Source organism: Humulus lupulus, chromosome 4 (genome assembly GCF_963169125.1).
Source record: "Humulus lupulus chromosome 4, drHumLupu1.1, whole genome shotgun sequence".
Classification (NCBI taxonomy): domain Eukaryota; kingdom Viridiplantae; phylum Streptophyta; class Magnoliopsida; order Rosales; family Cannabaceae; genus Humulus; species Humulus lupulus.
In genome coordinates this window covers 4,310,716-4,328,795 of record NC_084796.1, presented here as the reverse complement: position 1 = coordinate 4,328,795, position 18,080 = coordinate 4,310,716, and the positions used below count along the sequence as shown (strand labels likewise).

At 36.0% G+C, this 18,080-nt stretch overlaps 3 protein-coding genes and 1 long non-coding RNA gene across 4 annotated transcripts; 2 read left to right on the top strand and 2 right to left on the bottom strand.

Moving 5' to 3' along the window:
* Positions 1-2,979: 2,979 nt before the first annotated feature.
* On the bottom strand, positions 2,980-3,740 carry LOC133829724 (uncharacterized). Its single transcript, XM_062259497.1, has 2 exons — positions 3,234-3,740; positions 2,980-3,149 (listed from the first exon to the last, which is right to left on the bottom strand). The coding sequence occupies exons 1-2, from the start codon at positions 3,722-3,724 to the stop codon at positions 3,008-3,010; spliced, it is 633 nt and encodes a 210-aa protein (XP_062115481.1). The 5' UTR covers positions 3,725-3,740; the 3' UTR covers positions 2,980-3,007.
* Positions 3,741-6,827: 3,087 nt separating this feature from the next.
* LOC133829717 (putative pentatricopeptide repeat-containing protein At5g37570) lies at positions 6,828-9,275 on the top strand. The gene is made up of 2 exons (XM_062259491.1): positions 6,828-7,056; positions 7,425-9,275. The coding sequence occupies exon 2, from the start codon at positions 7,437-7,439 to the stop codon at positions 9,117-9,119; it is 1,683 nt and encodes a 560-aa protein (XP_062115475.1). The 5' UTR covers positions 6,828-7,056; positions 7,425-7,436; the 3' UTR covers positions 9,120-9,275.
* Positions 9,161-12,052, top strand: LOC133829720 (phenylacetaldehyde reductase-like). The gene is made up of 6 exons (XM_062259494.1): positions 9,161-9,889; positions 10,037-10,206; positions 10,337-10,528; positions 10,936-11,101; positions 11,259-11,445; positions 11,731-12,052. The coding sequence occupies exons 1-6, from the start codon at positions 9,772-9,774 to the stop codon at positions 11,876-11,878; spliced, it is 981 nt and encodes a 326-aa protein (XP_062115478.1). The 5' UTR covers positions 9,161-9,771; the 3' UTR covers positions 11,879-12,052.
* A 4,237-nt stretch (positions 12,053-16,289) lies between these two features.
* On the bottom strand, positions 16,290-17,755 carry LOC133829728 (uncharacterized). Its single transcript, XR_009891853.1, has 3 exons — positions 17,589-17,755; positions 16,908-17,149; positions 16,290-16,624 (listed from the first exon to the last, which is right to left on the bottom strand). It is a non-coding gene; the product is annotated as an uncharacterized LOC133829728 (long non-coding RNA).
* Between the last annotated feature and the right edge of the window lie 325 nt (positions 17,756-18,080).

Genomic DNA, 18,080 nt, shown 5'->3' with positions numbered 1-18,080 from the left:
GATATGTGCTCGATATGAGCTCGATAGTAGCTCGATAGGGTTCGATGGAGGGTTTATGTTCGGTTTTGAGAAATTGTAGCTCGATATTAGCTCGATAGGGTTCGATAAGAGCTCGATTATAACTCGATAAAGATCGATGTTAGCTCGATAAAGTTCTTTTTTAATGTATTTCTGAAAAAATGACAGTTTTCCTGACAATTTTAATGTTTTTTTTTCCAACACAGGCTCTATTGTCTACGTTTTTGTATCCTACAATGGTGTTTGGGAATTACAAGGGAATAAGTGGATTTTCAAGGACCCTCAATGCATGGTGATACTGATGGAGGATACTGTAACGTACTTGCAACTTCTTGACATATTGCACAAAGAACTTAAAGTTGATAAACAGATTTATGAGTTGAAATTGGAGGTTCCTTACACTTGTGGCGACCAACCATTTACACCAGTTCATGTTGAAAGTGATCTTGGTGTCCGTGCATTCTTAGGAGTAACATCTAAAGAAAGGTTGGCCTTGTGTGTCACTCCTGTTAAAAAGATTGTCATTGCAGACCCATATTCCACTCCCGGACCTGAGGGAGCAGCCAGTACTTTAGGATTTCCTATTGCTGACCTGAGGGGCAATCAGTATGAGTACAACCCCTATGTGAATGACGATCCGGTAGCTGAACACAATGAGGACTTAGGAGACAATTCAGTGGATGATGATCTATTAGCTGAACATTTGCAAGTAGAAGAAGCACAAGAACAACCAATACGTCATATTGCACGGACGAACCCACCAAGTCAAGGACGTCGAACACTTGGCACCAGCTCTAGTCGTCCTGGTGGAACAGAATATAACTATACAGGGAACATTTCAATAAATTCAATAGAAGATCACAGAAAATGGAGTGCTCCCATGTTTACAAAAGAAGATATCATAGTTTGTAGTCGTTCTGAATCACCCTCATCCGGTGTAGCATTGGGGGAATTACATCTTGGGAAGACATTTGAGAACAAGATGGAATTGAAAACCAAAGCGGCTCTCTTTGCAATGAAGAATAATTTTGAGTTTATGGTAAAGAAGTCTAGTACTGATGTGTTGTATATCACCAGCAAGGATCCTGATTGTGGTTGGAGAATAAGAGGGAAAAAAGTAGCGCGATCGGAGATGTTTGAGATCACTGTTTATAATAGTGTACATACTTGCTCACTAGAATTGCGGCAGAAAGACCACCGGGAAGCAGCACCTTCTGTCATTGGGCACCTTATCAAGAACAAATATGCTACTGATGGCACTAGTTATCCACCAAACAGCATAAAGGAGGATATGAAGAATAATTTTGGGATCGATATGAGTTATATGAAGGCTTGTAGATGCAGAGAGAAGGCACTCGGTTATGTCAGGGGGACACCTGAAGAATTGTACTCCAAGTTACCTTCTTACCTGTACATGCTGCAGCAAAAGAATCCAGGTACAATTACTGATTTTGTCACAGATGACGGTCGCTTTCTTTACTGTTTCTTCTCACTCAGAGTTTGTAGAAGGGGATTTACATCATGTCATCCTGTTATATGTGTGGATGGCACTTTCTTGAAGTTAAGGTACGGTGGCCACATGTTGTGTGCTGTCGCATTGGATGCGAATAACCACATTTATCCAATTGCATTCGCGATTGTTGACAGTGAGAATCATGCTTCTTGGAAGTATTTCATGATGAAATTGAAGGAAGCCATTGGAGTTGTTGATAATCTGTCTTTTATTTCAGACAGGCATGCTAGCATTATTCATGCGCTTGAGTTGGTCTTCCCTGATGCCTACCACGGCGCATGCTACCATCACATAAGTATGAATGTAATCGCTAAGTTCAAGACTGATCACTGTCACAAGGAGATGTGGAATGCGGCATATGCATTTCGGAAGTCAAAATTTCACAGGTTCTTCAATACTATAAAGCAAATGGATCCTGCCATAGCTCAATATCTCGAGGGTATTGGCTTCAATAAGTGGACTCGTGCGTACTTTCCTGGGAATCGATACAATGTAATGACAAGCAACTACGCTGAAAGTTTCAACAACAAAACCAGAAACACAAGAACCTTCCCAGTCACTACTTTTGTGGAATTCATTCGTTTCACAATTCAGTCATGGTTTGTCGCGCGTCGTGAGGAGGTAGAGAAGTGCACATCCAAATTAGCAACAATATATGAGAAAGATGCCTCACGCATTGCGGATCATGCAAGGTACTTGAAAGTCCATCCTCTTGGACAGTTTGAATTTCATGTGGTAGACCCAGAAGGTGATGGTGAGGTGAATTTGATGACCAAATCATGCTCTTGTGGTCAGTTTCAAATAATGGGTTACCATTGTGTTCATGGTGTGGCTGCGGCCATGTTGCGCAGTGTCAACATTTACTCACTGTGTTCACCATATTACACTACTGAGATGTGGAGAGAGTCTTACAAAGAAACAATTTACCCAACTGGCAACGAGGATGATTGGGAAGTTCCTGAGAACATAGAGAAAATGCAAGTTGGGGTTCTCGTTGAAAAACAACCAGTTGGTCGACCGAAGAAGAGTAAGGTGGGAAGAAGGAAGACAAACCGCACTCCATCGAATGGAGAAATCATTCGCAAAGAGCGCAAGTGTAGCATGTGTGGTGGTCTTGGCCACAACAGGGCTACATGCAAAGCTAGGCTTTAAACTCTTTTTTCCCATTTGAACTTGTTGTATTAATAAACTCTTTTTATTTGATTTTTCTTAAAAGTTATGTTAATGGTTCGATATGAAAATGATATTGCTTGATATTAGCTCGATAACAGCCCATGAAAGTTATAAAAAAATGATAACAGTTAGAAAATGGAGATGTAAAGACCCCGTATACAAGATTATCATGAAGGTAACAAATTTTGATAATTCAATAACAGTTCGATATAGCTTGATATTAGCTCGATAACAGCCCATGAAAGTTATAAAAAAATATGAACAACAAACTGTACATGTAAAGACCCTGTATATATACAATCATCAAGGTAACAAATTTTGATACCACAAGTCCGTGGTCCACTTGTTCCTGAACACCTCCATATTTTCATCGCAGATAGTTTCCAATGGAAGACCGACCATTAGATGCTCAATATACTTGATAGCATACACACCACAATCCCCGCTGTAAAGAAAAAAGTAAATATTAAGTGCACATTACTATAAATTTAGTTAGAAACAAAATTAGTATGAAGATGATGTTTGTTACCTTCTCTTTGACTGAGGGAGCTCTTGTTTCTGTTTGCGACGCAATGTGAACTGATGCGGCCTATTTCCTGCTGATGGAATCTTCAACATCAAGCTATCAGTAAACAGTTTACTCTGCATTAACAGAGAAGGAAGCATAAAGCACCATGGACTCATAATATCCTCAAGCTTTGCGTCACTAATCACCGAGTTGTCCGAATCGTAAACAGTCAGAGTCCAACTAGAAATGGAAGCCTCAATGGCAAACCAATGTTGTTGTCCATAGTTCTGGCACCAATATACATCCTCAACTCCTCCCCAAGATGCCAGAAACTGCTGCTCGATGCCGGTCAACATGGACATAATGTCAGCATCCCAATAATACTTTGTTTTGTCGGCTGTTTGCTTGTACTGATCATATCGGGTAGGTATCACTTGTGAGAAATAACTGTTCATCACAATTGCATTCTGTCGATATATATTGGGAAAATACTTGTGACGCATACGAAGCATGTGTTCTGCCGCATCAATATGCTGCAAAAGAGAGTACGATAAAAAAATTAGCAAAGACCATTATAAATTGCTGCTGTCGAGCTCCATTGAGCTCACATCGAACTCATATCGAGCTCACATCGAGCCAGTCTAAAACAGTAAAAAAACACCCTATTTTAACATCCTTATCGAACTACCATCGAACTCCTATCGAGCTCACATCGAGCCAGTCTGAAACAGCAAAGAACAACCTATTTTAACATCCCTATCGAACTACCATCGAACTCATATCGAGCTAGAGCTGTAAATGTGGGCCGCCCGGCCCGGCTCGGCCCACATTTTTCGTGCCTCCGGTAAATTCGGGCCGGGCCGGGCCCGGCCCATATTCAATTCGTGCCGTGCTCGTGCCAGCCCATTTTTGAAAGAGTAGGCCCAGCACGGCCCATGGGCCCGGCCCATGTCGTGCCGTGTCGGGCCCAAGTCGGGCCGGCCCACTTTCCTTATTCGGGCCGGCCCACTTTTTTTTTGCCAAAAAATGTGAGGATGGAGAATTGAACCCTCCACCTCCTCTTTAACCATCAATGGACTTACCACCAAACCAAATACATTTCTTTGTTTAAATTATAATTTTAGATATTTTTATATACTTTTTAACAATATTTTACACAAAATTATATCAAAGATAATTATTAGAATTTTAATACCTACTAATAAATGCTAAAAATTTAACTAACAAATCTTAAAATAAATTAATATAATTATAAAAATATAAACATTGAAAAAAATAAGACATATATTATCATTTTAATTTATTAATTATTGACAAATAAAAATTTATTATGATTATTAATGTCAAAATATCGGGTTTTTTATCGTGTCGTGCTTTCGGGCTAGTTTGTTCGTGCTTTCGTGTCGTGCCTTCAGGCTTGTCGTGTCGTGCCGTGCTAAGCCCGTGTCGTGCCGTGCCTGGCCCGAGCCCATATTTTTTCGTGCCGTGCCTGGCCCAAGCCCATATTTTTTCGTGCCGTGTCGTGCTCGTGCCTCCTGGGCTCGTGCCGGTTTCGTGCCGTGCTCAAAAGCCCGGCCCGTATTTACAGCTCTATATCGAGCTCACATCGAGCCAGTCTAAAACAGTAAAAACAACCTATTTATACATCACTATCGAACTACCATCGAACTCCTATCGAGCTCACATCGAGCCAGTCTGAACAGTAAAGAACAACCTATTTTAACATCCCTATCGAACTACCATCGAACTCATATCGAGCCAGTCTAAAATAGTAAAAACAACCTATTTTAACATCACTATCGAACTACCATCGAACTCCTATCGAGCTCACATCGAGCCAGTCTGAAACAATAAAGAACAACCTATTTTAACATCCCTATCGAACTCCCTATCAAGCTCCTTCGAACTCACATCGAGCCACTTTGAAATAGTAAAGAAACTTGCTCTCAATGGCATTCAGAACACCCTCAACAAACAGACATAGACCAAGCTTGTACACATCTTCCACAACCGTACAAGTCTTGAAAGCATGGTCCCCCTGTGACAGCTTTACTTTCTCAGCATCGTTGAAATACTCCTTTATCAATCGGTCGCTGAGATTACGCCCTTCCAACTCTTCTGGTGATGGGAAGGCACTGAAATCCAACCCCGTCACTAGGGCAAACTCTCCCATGCCAAATCTACAAGACTTCGACCCCAAGAAAAAATGCACCTCATCTTCGTTGTTGCTGACGATTTTCCTCAGCAACAGTTGATGCACCAAGACTCCGGAGAAATTAAACTCCGAAGCCAAAAAGAATTGCTTGAAAGGGGATTCCTTAGCCCTTTCAAGCAGCCCGAGCTCCAAAAACCTGGTCTTAATGTGATTTAAAGTACTACTACCCCGATATGTCACTCGACCAGGAAAGTGATCACTGAACGGAACAAGCAACTTAGGCATCTGTAACAACACATGAAAAAAAATTGGTAAGAAAACAGAATAAAAAAAATTTCATAAAAAACACTTAAATAAGTTGTCATCGAGCTCTATCGATCTCTATCGAGCTATAATCGAGCTGCAACATACCCTATCGAGCAACTATCGAGAAACTATCGAGTTCCATCGAGCAATATCAACAACCTAAATTTATCGAGCCTATCGAGCCAGTGTCGAGCCTATCGAGCTAAGAAAAATCTGTCTACATAAATAACCATCGAGCTACAGTCTAGTCTAATATCGAACCATTATCGAACCTATCGAGCCCTTGTAATATATACCACATATCCATCGAGCTTCTATCGAGCTCCTATCGAGCTTATATCGAGCCTACTATCAAACCATAATCGATCCTATCGAGTTAGTTTCATATATTTCCATAGATCTATCGAGCTCCTATCGATCCATCATCGAACTGTTCAAACTACCCCTATCGAGCCTACTATCGAACCTATTGAGCCACTGGTTCAAACCCAGAAAAAATTTCCCACAAAATCGGACAACCCATTCCACAAATCACAGATTCAACAACAATACAAAGCAAATATGGACTTAGGTTCAAGATTTTACCTTTGTTTTTTAAACTTTGAAGGAAATATGCTCCGTGGGTCACGGGTTTGACAGAAAAATGGGAGTTTGCAGTGGGTCTCGAGATCGACGGAGAAATGGGAGAAGGTGGGGGCTCGACGGAGATGCGGGCTCGATGGCTCGACGGAGGTGGGGGTTCGATGGTTTTGGGGGGATTTTTGTGAGACTGAGAGAGAGAGAAACCAAGACTGAGAGAGAGAAGGCTGAGGTTGAATGGGAATGGTATTTTGGATATGAGGGAAAAGTTTAGCATTAATTTGAAAATATTGTTAGTGTTGGAATTTTTTGGTAATTTTAGACATTATTAGACATAAATAATGAAATTTCCCTGTGAAAAAAAAAAGTATGTTTTCTTTCCATGAAAAGTGACAACAGAAAACGCAAAAGGAAAAAAAGTTTCTAACTCAACCACCATTTTTTTATTTTTTTGGGAAAAGTTGATACTTGAACAAGTGGTGTGTGTGAAAATATATGTAAGTACTTCCGTTTGTTTAGGATGGGCTTGGGCTTTTAGATTAAATGGGCCTATTTTAGACCCATTAACTACTTCAAAGTTCAAACTCTCAAGTTCCGATGCTGGGCGGGACTTAACTTCCCCTTCTTCCCTCAAAGATCAAGAATTGACGAAACCAGAGAAAGAAACTGGGAAAATGGACGAGTACTTGCTGAACAGGTGGAAGGAAATGGGGGTTCAACGGCCCTCTCCAATTCGCCATCACATTCGGGAAACGTAGAAGAAGGGGTCTCGCAGCTCAACGTCTCAAAGAATTTGAGACAAGGGTAACAATCCATGTTTATATATATATATATATATATATATGTATGTATGTATGTAATGTAGTAAACTCGAAGTCTGGAATTTTTTGCTGCCGCCGAATTTGATGTCTATATGTATGTATAGAATAGAAATAGATGTTCTTTTAGAATGAATTTGTGGTTTTTGTGGCTTCCAGTTGTGGTAAATTGTTTCTCTCTGTAATTTTCACGGGTGTTTTTTATTCAAACACTACTGAATTCAATCAATTTTAGACAGTTTTAATCGAATACTTATAATTCAGTAACAGATTTTATAGTCAAGTTATTGATTTTAGTTTCAAGTTTTGTACTTTCTATATGTTTCTTATGATAAGTTTGTTTTTATGATATAGATTCAATCGCCTATGCCTGTTATCGGCCCATACCCAAACTTTCTATTACCCAATAACCTCCCCAACTCGTTCCTCTCCATCCCAGCTCTTATCAAGGCCTGTAAAACTCCAACCCATCTTCAACTAGTCCACGCCCATATCGTCCGAAGAGGTTTAGAGCAAGACCACTCTCTCATATCTCAGTTCATTTGCCTCTCTCGGGCTCTATCCACTCTCTCTTACTCTGCCAGCGTTTTCGACCGTGTTTTCTCCCCCAACACTTTTCTATGGAATGTTTTCATTAAAGGGTACTGCCAGAAGTCCTGCTCTGCCGAAACAGTTTCGGTTTTTATTCGCATGAAGAGAGAGGAGGCTGTTCCTGATAGATATACTTACCCTTCGGTGATCAAGGCGTGTGCAAGTGAGGGAAAGATTAGAGAAGGAAGGACCTTGCATGGGTCGGTGTTGAGGTGTGGGGTTGAGTGTGATGCGTTTGTGAGTACGAGTTTGATTGACTTGTATGGGAAATGCAAAGAGATTGGTTGTGCCCGTAAGCTGTTCGATTATATGTTTGAGAGAAATGTGGTTACTTGGACGGCCATGGTTGTTGGGCATGTTATTGCTGGAGACTTGGGGGAGGCAAGGAAACTGTTTGATGAGATGCCTCAGAGAAACGTTGCTTCTTGGAATGCCATAATTGGAGGGTTTGTGAAATTGGGTGACTTGGGTAGTGCTAGGAAGATATTCGAAGAGATGCCCGAGAAGAATGTGGTTTCTTTTACGACTTTGATTGATGGGTATGCAAAATCAGGTGACATGGCTTCTGCAAGGGTTTTGTTTGACCAAGCTCCTTATAGAGATATAGTTGCATGGTCAGCATTGATATCTGGATATGCTCAGAATGGTCATGCCAGAGAGGCTGTGAACATTTTTATTGAAATGGACTCCTGTAATGTTAAACCAGATGAGTTTATAATGGTGAGTTTGATGTCAGCTTGTTCTCACGAGGGATGTTTGGAGTTGGCCAAATGGGTTGATAATCATGTCACTCGAAGTTCAGTTGATCTTGGTCAAGTTCATGTTATTGCAGCTCTTGTTGACATGAATGCTAAGTGTGGGAACATAGAGAGAGCAAAAAACTTGTTTGAACAGATGCCTAAGCACGACTTGATCTCATATTGTTCATTGATGCAGGGGCTATCTATACATGGTTGTGGGGAACAGGCCGTTTCCCTTTTCCATATGATGCTAAATGAAGGTTTGATTCCTGATGAGGTGGCTTTTTCAGTTATCCTGATAGCTTGTAGCCGATCTGGGCTGGTCGAGGATGGTAGGCGATTATTTCATTTAATGAAAAATGAGTACTCCATTGTTCCTTCGCAAGATCATTATGCTTGCATGGTTGATCTTCTCAGCCGTTCAGGAAGGTTGAAAGATGCTTATGAGATTTTGAGTTCAATGCCCATGGAACCCAGTTCTGCTTCATGGGGCGCACTACTTGGGGCCTGTAAGCTACATTGTGATGTGGAGCTGGGTGAGTTAGTTGCCAGTCGGTTGATTGAGCTTGAACCTCAAAATGCTGGTAATTATGTGCTGCTTTCAAATATCTACGCTGCCACCGATCGCTGGTTGGATGTTTCACTTGTGAGGAGCAAAATGAGAGAGAAATCTGTTAAAAAAATACCTGGTTGCAGTTGGATTAGATCACATGGCTAAGTGTTGTTTTAGTAACCATGAATAATAACAGTATTCTCAACTATTGGTGCTAAGAGCAAGAGGAACCTAGCTGGTGCAGTCTCTTCTAATTCATCTCCCAGTCAATTGTACAATTGTGTGCAATTTTGCATGGTATACAAGCAGCCCTTTTCTTCAGCTTGTCACTTCAAGCGTATGATTGTGTTTCTCTTGTCTAACATAAGCTTGGTAGATCGTGTTAGAGAACAGGTTTTGCCTAAGCTTACCTTAAGCACTTGATTTGGGCAAAAGTATTGTCATTCAGGTCGTTTGTTTCAATTGTTCTTTCCATCTAAGATAAACTGCATATATCTGTTTGACAAAACACATTCAAGCAAGCATTACTCAATGAAGTCATGTTGAATGACTTTGGTTTTGAAAATTAACCAGGGCAGAAAGATAAGAATTAATGCCAATCAGCCCTGTTGACTTTTCAAAACAAAAAGCATTATTCTGTTGACATTGGAAGGAAAAGTATGCATCCCTTTTTTGAATTTAGACTGAACTGAGCTGTTATCCATATTTTCTATATTAAATTTATATTTGAAAATAATGAACTGAGCTGTTATCCATATTTGCTATATATCACCAAGTTAATGTAGAAACAACTACAACATTAAGAGAGAGAGAGAGGATGAGTGGAGTAGGAAAGGTGGTGTGTGTTACTGGAGCTTCTGGTTACATAGGTTCATGGCTAGTGAAGGTCTTACTACAAAGTGGATATATTGTCAAAGCCACTGTCAGTAATCTAAGTAAGTTCTCATATCTTTTTTCTTTTGAAAAAAGGGTAAACAAAAATCACTGCCAAATTCTGGGGTTATGCTTAATATTATATATTTTTTGGCCACCAACAAAGATATTAATCTCATAATTCTTGAACTCCTATCTGATCTTTTTAGGTGATTCAAAGAAAACGGATCACTTGGTTGCTCTAGATGGAGCTGAAGAAAAACTTCATTTATTCAAAGCAAATTTAATGGAAGAAGGCTCTTTTGATACTGCTATCAATGGATGTGATGGGGTTTTTCACACAGCTTCTCCTGCAATTCTTTCAGCCATTGACCCTCAAGTAAACATATGTATATATAATATATCAACCTATATAAATGCTCGACAGATTTAGACAAATGATGATTTGGTCAATTTTTTCCATATTGAATCCTGCAATGGTTCTTGGGTTTTGCAATGTATATTTTCAGGCAGAAATAATAGAGCCGGCAGTGAAGGGAACACTGAATGTTCTAAGGTCATGTGCAAAAGCTCAATCTTTAAAGAGAGTGGTTATAACATCTTCCTTTGCTTCAGTTTTATTAAATGGAAAAAAACTTGCCCCTGATGTGGTTGTTGACGAGACATGGTTTTCTGATCCTGTTCTTTGTGAGAATTTGAAGGTACTACTCTTGTTTTCAAACTTATAATATGTTTGGTAACAACCAGATTTTACTTGTCGTATATCCATGGCAGGAAGGTTCCTCCCTAGTCAATATTTCCACTAAGCAATGAAAAGGGTTTACAGCTTAAATGGTCTTTTACTAGAAATTTTAATGACTTTCTCTTACAGTTTCCCAGGAAACTAACACACCCCAATAACCGCATTACAACCACAAAATTTTTCAAAGAAAAGTTCTGAACACTTAACTCACTTACAAGGACAAAAGTGCTCAAGTCTTGAAGCAGTTTTTTTTTTTTAACTGCATTAACTGTCTACTAGTCGAGTCATAACTCATCATCATATTTTTATAACAGTGGCATTAGAATTATAAGCTTGGGGTTGTCTTATAGGCTTTTTTCTTTGCAGCTATATTATCCACTTTCGAAAATTCTAGCCGAGGAGGCTGCTTGGAAATTTGCAAAAGAAAATCAGATCGATTTGGTCACTATTCATCCAGCATTAGCACTTGGTCCTCTCCTGCCACCAGTTATTAATAACAGTGTGGAGCTGATTATGAATCTTGTTATTAATGGTACAGTTTAACACTCTCTCTTTCTCTCTCTCTCTCTCTCTCTCTCTCTCTCTCATTGTGTTCATATTATGACATGTTTCATTATGTCATCATAATATATAATTTGATATATAGATGGTATTGGTGTTGATTCTACTTGGTATATTTATATGCATAGGACCTCAAACGTTTCCAATTAGTGTTTGTGGATTTCTTGATGTTAGAGATGTTGCAAATGCGCATGTTCAAGCATTTGAAGTTGCTTCAGCTAGTGGAAGATACAATCTAGTTGGATGTGTTGCACACATTTCTGATGTTTTAAAGATTTTAGAAGACCTCTACCCTGCTTTGAATATTCCTGAAAAGTAAGTTAGTACTTTCTGTTCTTCTGTTATTATTCAACATAGATCGATATAGACCCATCCAATTTATTACTATATATTCTGATCATAATACAAATTTCTCGTAACTAAATGTCACTTTTAGTTACAATTAACTAAAGAAAGTTGTTACTAAAAATAACATTTAGTTACAAGTTATCAGTAATATATATATATAGTTTTGGTTACAAATGGCATTTATTTTTGGTTAGGAACTTTTAGTTGTGATATAATTTTGATAATTTGTTTTTGTTTTTCATTGTTTGGTAGATGTGAAGTAGAGGCACAACCTCTAATGCCAAAGTATCAAGTATCAGATGTGAAAGCAAAGAGTCTGGGAATCAATTACATTCCATTGAAAGTGAGCTTGAGAGACACTATAGGAGGCCTCAAGGAAAAGGGCTTTCTTAATTTCTAATAATATTTCATTGATATATATATATATATAAATATTTAAAAAAAATAGTGAATTAATTTTTATTAAAATTATAAACAATATTTCCTACTTTAAAACTAAACAAATGTGCATTGCACGTTACTTCTACTTAGTATATATATATCAAAATTAAAAGTCTTAAATGATTCAAAAGCTTGTATAGATTGTGAGTGTACTTTTAACATATGTATGTTTGCTCAATTAAAGAAAATGATCATATACATACACATAAAAATTTAGTTTTACAACATATATATATTATGCTAGTTCTTGGAGACTTTAAAGTTTGGGTCACTTTTAAATACTTGACAACTACATCTCTGACAATTAATTCTAGTGATGAATTATCTTATATAAATATTTCAATGCTAAAAAAAATCTCACAGAGATGTATATTTTACAACATAATAACGCAAATCAATTAAGAAATAGAAAAAGTACATGTGGCATGAATAAATTTACTGATGTTAAAATTTATATATTTACATTATTGGTTTTGGTTTTTGGTTGAAATACAACTTGGAAACTCCATATATGTATTAATTTATATAATTATTAATATATAACGCCATATATATTAGCTAGAGTCATGCAAAAAATCAGACAAAGGGCAGACAAAGATGATGCCATTATATATATTTACTAAGAAAGGGATTAAAAAGAAAGGCAAGCAATTACTAAGAGATTTTAAAAAAAGAAAAGCATATGCATATATAGTGTCTATACTTGTGAAGAATATCTGACTTATTCATTGTTTTTACGAAATCAAATTCTATAATATATTTAGCTTAACTTAAAAATAGTCCAGTGTTAATAAACCAAAAAAAATAATGTTTTAATTAAGAGCCAACCATACCACTACCACTCAACATTACAATATATATATATATATATATTTATATAGAAAAAGCGTTAACACGTAACTGGGAGCTCAAAGAGACAAGGTAGGGATATATATATGTAGTGGTGCCAAGAATAGATCAGAGGCATTGCCATGAGAAAAAAAGACTGTACTGTGGTGAACTTGTTTGCATTGAGAAATAGTACGTAATGTTGGATACCTCATGATTATTGATGTTATTTTCTTATCATTGAAACACTGCACGAGTTCTAAAACAACTTAATTCACCCAATTTGATATACGTTATAATTGTTGTTGAGCAATATCATATCTGAGTTTGTTTACAAGAGTCTTTTGCCTAAATGTATTTTATATTCCTTTTAAATGAAATACTCTTGTATGTAGGCATTTCTCATAAGACAAGTAAAATTGAAACTACATTATATATATATATATATATATATTTGCGCAATTGAAAGTTGAAAAATAATTTAGAAAGAGAGCTTGGAACTCGAAAAACAACATCCTAACTAGGGAAACTAATAAACACAAACCCATTAACCATTCTAGAAAATACAGAGCATTAATCATATGCATATATATATTTATATATATACTAAGAGCCGTTTCACCTGAAAGCCGTGATCATGAGACAGAGCAATGAAGTGCAGTTGTTGAGCAAAGAGTGTTAACCATATTAACTAATCTACAACAATATTAGTTAACTGGTTGTATTAGTTGTCTTGATCTGTTTTGAGTTGTTTTATTTTCCCGCTCTATTTTCCCTCTTGTAATTTTTCTCTGTATTACTTTTCCCTATAAATATATCAGTATAGAGTTTCTCACATTTTATTCAGAGCTCTTTTCATTTTACCTCTGTTACATTAACTTGGTATCAGAGCCAGATTACTTCCTTCCTCTGCCCTACTATACTTTCTTTACCCTAGTACTCTCTTCATCCCGTTTCACCCATGGCCGACTCCGATGACTCTCGCACTCAAGACCCTGTTCCTCCAGCTCCAGCCCTGTCTGCTTACTCTGCGCTTCCAGCCCAACAACAACAGTTCAAACGATGCTTGTGATCGGAGCAGAAGGAACGGTAGTAGTACTTTCAGACGAGGCTTGAGAACCTTCCGTAGTCGCCATTGAAGAAGTAGGGATGTATCAAGTAGTGAATAATTAAACTTCTGCAACTTTAACATGGGCACTTTCTATGCCATAAGTTCAAATATAATAGTGAATAATTAATAGTAATCTTTTATATATATTTATATAAAACTAGCTATAGGGGATTAGGGAATCACATAAAGTTGACCTAAATCAAGTAATGCTACGTAGCTAGAAATGCTTAAAAGTGATCGTAAATTTTACCAATTGTAAATAGAGTGGCTTTAGTGTTTAAGACTCAAAATCCACTCAGTTTAGAGTCGAAAATCCAATACTAATATATAGTACTTTTTTTTAACTCACCAACTCAACTTAGCCGTGTTTGGTCTAAAGCGATCGGCTGTGGGATCACACTTCTATTCTAATTAAAATTATTTTTGAATTTAATTAAATTAACTTTTATAATTTTTTTGATAAATTTTAATTTTTATAATTTAAAACACATTTTTAATTATTTTTCTGATTTTAAATAATGTTGAAATTATTTTTAAAAATTAATATGAAATAGACTAATAAGATCATGACACCTGACATTCTAATGAGTCATAATAGTGTTTAACAGAGTAGTAGTGACAAAATTGCCCAAATCATAACATTTGGTATTTAATCCGTCTAAAAAAAAAAGATGTGGTATACAAATAAAACTGAAAATATTAAGTATTTATACTGCAAATACTCTAAAGATTATTAATTTGGTAAATGAATAATAAATAAATTAAAAGTGTGGCTTAAAATTAAAGATAATAATTGTTTCAGGTAGTGAATTCAATTTTAAAATGGATAAGATTTTAACTGACATGCATATTTTTGCCAAGAAGAACAATCAATAACGGTCCAATTGGGTCATTCTTGAAGTGAGTAAACATATTTAAAATGATAGCTACAAAATACATGTAAAATATATTTATAGCACTGTATACTTACTTCTTTGCTACTATTCCAGCAGAATTTTCTAAGCTAGGATTAAAGGAATATCAAAATTGCAATTTATAAGGTATATAAAAATAGAGGTAAGTTTTCCTCTCTTCCAAATAACAGATGTATTTTTTTTTTTTGAAGAATGAGTGTTTCAGGAATTAAGAGATTAAAAATAGAGGAATTAAACTAAGAGGCAAATAAAGATTTGAATCATACTCTTAATTGTAGAAGCTTCAATTTTTCCTAAGCAATAGCAACTAGATTCTTCTGAGATTATTACCCAAGCCTTTCACAGATTTTTCTTATACCAAAAAGAGGTTGAAGGAAAACTAGACTCTAAAACTTCTTCACAAGCAGACTCTAAAGTTACAATGAAGCAGTCTAATTAATCATCTAAAAGCAACTCCCTTTTATTTTAATGCTGTCTAATAACTCCTCTTAAGGCCTCACTAAAAATAATGAAATCTTGTAGATATAACAAGATGGAAAATAATTCTTGTTAACACCATACTATAATTCTTAACCTCTATGTTTGGTATTGATTATATTTACATCTAAGGCATAGAGAGAAGCTGATTTTTCAATCTGATCAAAGTTAAAATTTAAAATCAAATTTAGTCCGATAAACAACATTAACATAAGCAAAAACAAAAAACACATACTGCCAAGATGAGAAACGAAAGAAATGTTGTCTTGACTAATTTGAGATCTAGTCCACTTATTTGGTGAAAGCCCACAATAAAAACCAAAATTGCCAAATCAGAATTAAAGGCAAGAGAGAGCTTTTAGACTTGCATTTAAAAATTTCACCTGATTGTCAAATTTGGCCAAATAAGAGCACAAACCATAATTCAAGTCCATTAACCAAATATGCAAGCAAGGGAATTTGAATATAGATATGGGAATATAAAAACAGAATCAAACAATATTATATATATTATTCTCTCATTTTCTGTCATCAAGATCTCTGTTCACACAGTTGTAAAGTTAAGTCTCTGCTGCCATTGTAATCTCCAAGGGCAGCTGTTCAGTTTTCTGCAATTTATCTATGAAGTTTACTTGTTTTGTGACTGTTCTTGTTTGGTAATAGTTTGATCACCACAAAGTGTATGATTATAAATACTTTTTTGCTTAAAAAAAAAGAAGAGAAGATATTAATGTTTTACCTGATAACTAAGATATGCACATATCTTAGTTAAGCCTACAATGAAATGAAAGACTTTCAGCATGAGAAAATTAGAGAAAAGTATAGAATCAAAAGAAACAAAAAAGCACTAGAGCTTTTGGATTAAAGTGTAACATTAAATTTACTCAAGTTGATATTGAGCCATAGTGATTTAAAGCATATAAATATCTATTCTATATACTATACATTATGTCTCTAAGGCATTTCCCTAAACATGTGGAGTGCACTGTTTCTTTCTTCTTAAACCAGAAGCATTGTTGCATAATATTACTCCAAAAAAATTCCAACTAAAATGAGCAGTACTAAATGTAGAATCCAATTGATATTATTCCAAAATATAAAAAATAAGAAGAAAACTCAGCATTTGATGCAACACATACTACAATCTTCTAATTATACATCTTTCAAGACATAAAGAAGCAAACTAGAATAACATTAACTCACTCTTTGTTCCTTCTTCAATTAGTAGTGTGTCCAAATGAGGCGAAACCCAATATAAAGAGTATTTCAACTTAGATTCGTCTTCCAATCTTTCGAAAGTCTTGACCTTCAGGTACTTAAGGTTTGTCATTGGTCGATGACTTCTTCTTTTAAACTCTTCAGGGAAGAGGAAAACCTTAATACATAGTAAACAAAATCAATTAGCTAGCATTGACCATGACCATGCCAAACTCTACAATCTTATAAAGCAAAAGAGGCTAGAAATCAAGTCTAATTAAATTAAGCATACTACCCAGGTATAAGTTCCTATGACCATATCACAAGAGAACAAGCAAATGAAAATTTTGATGTACCAATGGCCGATGGGTATCGAAAATGTAAACTACTAACTGAAAAACAAGAAACATACAGTATAAAAAGAATAAAAGCTTGTGAAAATAAGGAAAGAATTAGTGTACCTGTTCTGGCTGAGCTTCCAGGCTTAAAATTTTCCAGGGGCAATTGATGCTGATAAGGAAATGCACCATAGAAGTGCCCAAAATCAATTGATCATTTGGCAAGGTACCACTAATTACGAAAGTACCATTCAATTGATCATTTGGTGGTGAGATTATGGTCATGCCAAACTCAAGATCACCTTTATAGGAGAAGGAAACTAGATTTGGGGTTTCCATGGGGGCCATCACTTCAGCTGAGTGGACTTTACCAAAGGAAAAACTCGTCAAACTATTGCTACGGATTGTAATGTGTTTCAGAAAATAACAATGACAGAGACTCAAATGTTCAATGAGAGGAAGTTTAGAGATGAGATGTTCCAAAAAATTGATATCAATAATAATCTTGTCATGTAAAGTTCCTTGACTTGAAAAGATTGAAGATTTGTTGCATCCACTCGTAGATTTTCACTACTATATCCATAAATTTCCAAAAACTTGAGACTCGAACTGGAAATACAAGGATTTGACAACTGTAAACTCTTCAATACAAACTTCTCAAAAGTACAGGAGAACCGAGTAACAACTTGGCTAATACATCGTCCTCATTCAAAACATTTACATGAACTAACCATAAACATTTCAAACGCGGAAGATTTGGTGAAAAATCTGAAAATGATTCGTTGTCTAAGCAAAAAGAATTACCTGATTTCAACTTGAGAAGAGTACACTCATCCGAACCACATCCACGGCCGGAACCCACGACAGGATATGATGAATCAGAACTTCTGGTAAACTCGAGATTCGATCAATAATTTCATCATCGCCTTTTTCATTCATTTTCACTAACTCTACTTCTACGTAAAAAGAATTTAAAGAGAAAGAAAAAGGAGAAAGAAAGACAATCAGAAAAATAAAAAATAAAAAATAAAATAAAAAGAAACAACCCAGATTAGGCTTTTACCTTAAAAATCAAAACTTATTTAACAAGTAAAAAAAAAAATTAATAGATATTGAAAAAATATGATTATTTTTCAAGAAAAGTTAATTTATGACTTTTTTTTTTTTAATTTCACTTTTATGATTTAATTTCTCACATTTTTTTATAAAAATTTGTTTATACCATAGTTTTACTCTTAATCAAATTTTATTAATTTGGAAGAATATATTTGTCATTTGATTATATATCTTTTTAGC

What these genes read in the sequence shown, in the direction of transcription:
- LOC133829724 (XM_062259497.1), bottom strand. Translation starts at nt 3,724, where the DNA reads ATGCTTCGTATGCGTCACAAGTATTTTCCCAATATATATCGACAGAAT. An exon ending in CTCCCTCAGTCAAAGAGAAG is followed by an intron (nt 3,150 to 3,233) that starts GTAACAAACATC and finishes TTTTCTTTACAG; the next exon opens with CGGGGATTGTGGTGTGTATG.
- LOC133829717 (XM_062259491.1), top strand. Translation starts at nt 7,437, where the DNA reads ATGCCTGTTATCGGCCCATACCCAAACTTTCTATTACCCAATAACCTC.
- LOC133829720 (XM_062259494.1), top strand. Translation starts at nt 9,772, where the DNA reads ATGAGTGGAGTAGGAAAGGTGGTGTGTGTTACTGGAGCTTCTGGTTAC. An exon ending in AGCCACTGTCAGTAATCTAA is followed by an intron (nt 9,890 to 10,036) that starts GTAAGTTCTCAT and finishes TGATCTTTTTAG; the next exon opens with GTGATTCAAAGAAAACGGAT. An exon ending in TTCTTTGTGAGAATTTGAAG is followed by an intron (nt 10,529 to 10,935) that starts GTACTACTCTTG and finishes TTTTCTTTGCAG; the next exon opens with CTATATTATCCACTTTCGAA.